Raw genomic sequence first — 4366 nt, 5'->3', positions numbered from 1 at the left:
GTGGTCCTGCCGCTGCAGTTTGCCCCCATACAAGTGCCCAAGATCAACCTGCCACGAGAGCACAGTGTCAAGATTGCTCCAAAAAGCCACACATGACCTGGTCCCCTCCTCACTCCCTGCACGCCCCCCATGCCCCCCTCACCCCATGCCCCAGCGCCTTGGTGAAGCCACGTCCCATCTTCCCGGATGTCTTGAAGAACTGGTGGGTGAAATGCTGGGCGAAGAAGGCAAACATCAGGTTGGTGCCTCGAGGATCAGCTTCAAACTCCTGCCGCAGCAGGAACCTCTCTGCCAGGAGCTGGGGGTCGGGGAGCTGCTGCTTCCCTGTGAAGGAAGGAGGTTGAGGGCAGATACCCGGCACCAACCCTTCTGGGTACTGCTGCTGGACAGGGGGCTGTCAGCGAGCTGCGTCTGCTGCAGCACCAGGCACTGACTCGTCCGCACAGACACCTTACAGCCCTCTTACACAGGGCCCAGCAGATCAGCCTGAGCTGTCACAGCACCGTTTCTGATGCCACCAAGCTCCTTCTGCCCTTGGGGCCAGCTTGGGAAGGACAGCAGCAGCATGTGGCACTGCCAGCAGTACCTGGCAGTGAAAGCTCGGGCACAGGTGGGTGCACGGTACAGAGCCAGGGTGCTGCTCCAGGGACTCAGCCCCATGCCTGCTGCCGCACGGTGCTTGTCCCCCCGGCCCAGCACGTACCTTTGGTCCCCATGGGCGTCGGGCAGTTGTCCGGCACGGGGGGGAGGATGCGGGTGTAATAGCTGACGTTGGAGTAGGCCTCCCAGCTGATGTAGCCATAGTCAGAGTTGAAGGTGGGGGGGCTGGGGATGAGTGTGGCACGAACTGAAAGGAGAGATGAGGGTCACCACCATGGGTCCCCAGGCAGCACCACATGGGCTTTACCACTGGCCCCTGTTCTGCCCACTCAGTGGTGCCAGACACCCTCCCCTGCCAGCCCGAAAACCAGAAAGGTAGCAGCAGCGGAGGCATGTGGGTGACCCGGGCTCTGCTCCGAGCCTTTTAAAGGCTGCGATTCCCCAGAGCAGAGCAGGGCTCGTGCTAACGTGCCAAGTGGATTCCTGGACGATGAATGAGATGACAACCGCATCGAAACGGTAAAACCCACAGCCGGAGCCTTGTGGACGTGTCGTTATAGCTCCAAGGGCTGGAACCTAAATATTTATGCAAAGTGATGAATGCAGGGATGTGAGTAACAAGGGCCCATTTCCACAGGCTGCTTTCCACGCCGCTGCTTAAGGGCCCGTTGGCCCAGGGACAGTGGAGCGCTGCGAGCCGCTTGTGTTTTCCAGGCTGGCAGCCTGGCACAAGGCTGGGGACGTGTGGCAGGGGAGAGGACACGCGGGCAGCCCAGCCCACTGGCCCTTGTGCCCTGCTGCTGCCAGGCTAGGCAGCCCTCTCTGGGCAGGGCGATGGGGCGAGGGGGTGATGGGGTGATGGGGTGACGGGGTGATGGGGTGACAGCCTCTCTAGCTCTCCCAAGGGAGGTGCCCACTACGCCTGTGGGAGCTGCTCAGCATCACTGCAGCTGTGCCACTCCACCTCTGACGATGCCCTGGGGGTCCCCGAGTCCTGCTGCAGGCCCAGACCCACTCCAAACCCTCACCTGTGAGCACGAGCCTCATGAGGGTGCCCCGGATGAAGGTGCCGTTGACAATGTCCCAAAACCATCTGAAGTGGGTCAGGACAAAGTGGTAGAAGGCAGGACTAGGCTTCAGCAGCTCATGAAGGCGGGTCCAGAACTCAGCTGGGGGAGACAGACCAGGCAAACCGGTCACCCCGCTAACGAAGCCCACTAACGGCCCCAGCCCACCCACACTATTGCTGCTGCCAGTGACAGCACGTGCTGCAGGCACAGCGTGCTGCTCGGGGACCCAGAGGTCCTTCGGGTGAGAGGGACTTACGGGAGGTGCAGTTGGCCCCGAAGTACCCCGTCCGCGTGCAGTCACACTCGTATCCTCCCAGGCCGACCCTCACGCACACCCCTTGGTGCTGGCAGGGGAAATAGCAACAGGGGTTCGCTGTGGGGAGAGAGAGGTGTCACCGTCCATCCATGCTGGCATCTTCCTTGTGGAAGCTAATGTTGTCTGAAATGCTTGGGATTGTCAAGGGAGCTGTCTGCACCCCATGGCCACGCACCCATGGGTGCTGCAAGCCTCAGCCCCAGCTCAGGGCTGTGCCCTGCCCAGTGCCCCATGCCACCACGGGGCCATGTCACAGCGGTCTCCTGCATGGCCGGGGCTGTAAGGTGGTGCACAGGGAGCTGCCGTGCTCCCTGGAGCCCTGGCACGGATAAAGCAGTGCAAACACAGCCCTGGTGTTAATAATAGCAGCAATTGTCAGGGCTGGAGTTTGCTTTGGCAAGCGGCTCTGCCGCCCTTGCTGCCCCGAGCGGATGAGAAGGACTGACCGCTGGGCTCGCTCCCCTGGCTCCCACCCGGCCCCTTCCTCCGCCGCCGCCTTCGTGCCCCAGCCTGCAGGCACGAGATAAGGGTCCTTCCCGCCGTCCCACGGTGGCGGGATCCCACGGGACGGAGCAGCACTGCCACCGAGTTGGGTCAGTCCCCGCAGACTCCGGATGGAGCCTTTGTGCCAGGAGGGTGAAAGTGCCAAGAGACAAGAGCTGCAGGAGCACTCCTGGGTGAGGGGTTCGGTGCACACCGGCAGGGTGGCAGGCAACGGCCCCACCGGGACGCACAGTGCTTGGGGTCTGGAGTGTCACCAACACGCAGTGCTCAGCTCTGGTGCCACCGGCTGCGGAGACAGGGACAGTCAGCACACCCAGAGCACCAGAAGAGAGCGAGAGCTGTTCCCAGCGTGCCCAGTGGTGAAGGAACTTCTCCCGGGTCCATTGGCCGCCCTGCAAGGTCTGTGAGCTCACCAGACCCACCCCGGACCTGGTTCAGATTCCTCTGGAATTTGGGAACAGGTTCCAATGCTGGGGTGGAGGGGCGAACACACAGAGTAGAAAACACGCTTTTTTCCATAGGAAATTGCAGCTAAAAATTAACATCTTTGAAAAATCGAGTTAATTTAGCAAAGTTGCTCAGTCTCCCAGCTGGCCACACGCTTAGGGCAGCGTAGGGGCTGCCCAGGAGCCCAAGGCTTGGCTGGCAGCTCTGCCCTGGCTGCTCTCAGCCCTGTGACCCCAAATCCCTCACATCACGGGAGCCAGCTTGTGAGTCTGCGTTCAGCTCCCAGCACTCCCATCGCACTCCCTTTCATCTCGGATCTTTTTATGTATCCAGACAGGAGGCAGCAGGCAGGCTCTTATTTATCTCAGACAAATTAAGGTCAGACCACCCGTTTGGTTTTTTGCAAGATGGGAATTTTTGCAAAGGGGGCCACGTTGCAGCACAGCTGGAGCATGCTCCGGGCTCTTCCTGCGTCAGTAGATCTGCACTCGACTGCTGGCAGGCACCTAAAAAGCAGCCCCGTGCCGTGCTGGCTGCAAACCAGGGGGATGCGGGACTGCTGCGGGCGCAAGCCGCAGGGCTCTGGCACAGCAGGTAGTGTCCTGTCCCCTCTCTCCAGCTGCTGCGGGGAGTCAGGAAATGTTCACTTTGCTGTGGCTCACCCTGGCATGGGGCTTGATGGCATGTCGTGGCCGAGTACTTCTCCAAGGAGGGTTTGGCAGCACCCAGGACTTGCCTGAGCTGTCTCCTCCCGCAGTTCACAGCAATGTCATCCCTGCAGGGTCCCAAAGGTGCGGCAGGAGCAGCATGTTCCAGCCAAGAGAGTGGGAGGGGGACCGAGCATGTCCTGGCCTGTGACAGCAACCCCCTCACATCCTTTCAAGAGCCTCCTTCCCACAGTGGCTCCATGCCTCTCCCCACCCCGGCCAGGAATCCTGCACCAGCCCTGCCGGGATGGCTCCAGGTGTGGGGAAAGCTGCTGCCAGCCTCCGTGCTGGAGCATGGCCCCCTCCATGACAGCAGAGCTGGTGAACACTCTCCATCACCACTGAAAAATGCCAGATTTTGGGGACAACATCCGCTCTGCGAACCGCAGCCAAAGCAACCTGCCAAATCATGGCTGGGCTAGAGCCGGGCTTGCTTGATGGGTCACAGCTCCACGGCTGCAGGCTTTGAAGACAACGAAAGGCTCACACACTTGTATTTCTGACTCAGGGATGTTTCCTCAGGCCCGTGAACTGTTCACAGTTCACACAGTGCAGCCAGATTGTCATCTGCAACTACTTCTGGCGCACCGTGAGCAAGAGCAGCGTGCCAGGGCTGCAGCTGCACGCCACGTGGGGCTGGGCTATCCTCCTCCGCACACCTGAGCCGGGCTGCCGGCCCCAAGGACAGGCTGTGGGCAGGCAGCCGGGCTGGCTGGGGCGGG

At 61.2% G+C, this 4366-nt stretch overlaps 1 protein-coding gene across 1 annotated transcript in view; it reads right to left on the bottom strand.

Moving 5' to 3' along the window:
- The window catches only part of PTGS1 (prostaglandin-endoperoxide synthase 1 (prostaglandin G/H synthase and cyclooxygenase)), a gene marked incomplete at its 5' end in the record, with an annotated part of 5173 nt that extends 3120 nt beyond the window's left edge, over positions 1-2053 (bottom strand). Inside the window, 5 exons of the mRNA XM_010142049.1 lie at positions 1-48; positions 143-324; positions 704-847; positions 1629-1769; positions 1927-2053. The exon at positions 1-48 is cut by the window's left edge and continues 10 nt beyond it. Of these exons, the coding sequence (XP_010140351.1) occupies positions 1-48; positions 143-324; positions 704-847; positions 1629-1769; positions 1927-2053 (642 nt within the window). The remainder of the gene's footprint in view (positions 49-142; positions 325-703; positions 848-1628; positions 1770-1926) is intronic.
- Positions 2054-4366: the final 2313 nt, after the last annotated feature.

Source organism: Buceros rhinoceros, unplaced genomic scaffold (assembly GCF_000710305.1).
Source record: "Buceros rhinoceros silvestris isolate BGI_N320 unplaced genomic scaffold, ASM71030v1 scaffold24908, whole genome shotgun sequence".
In the NCBI taxonomy this organism is placed as follows: Eukaryota; Metazoa; Chordata; class Aves; order Bucerotiformes; family Bucerotidae; genus Buceros; species Buceros rhinoceros.
The sequence above is the reverse complement of the archived record's forward strand: the minus strand, read 5'-3'. Positions and strand labels throughout refer to the sequence as shown.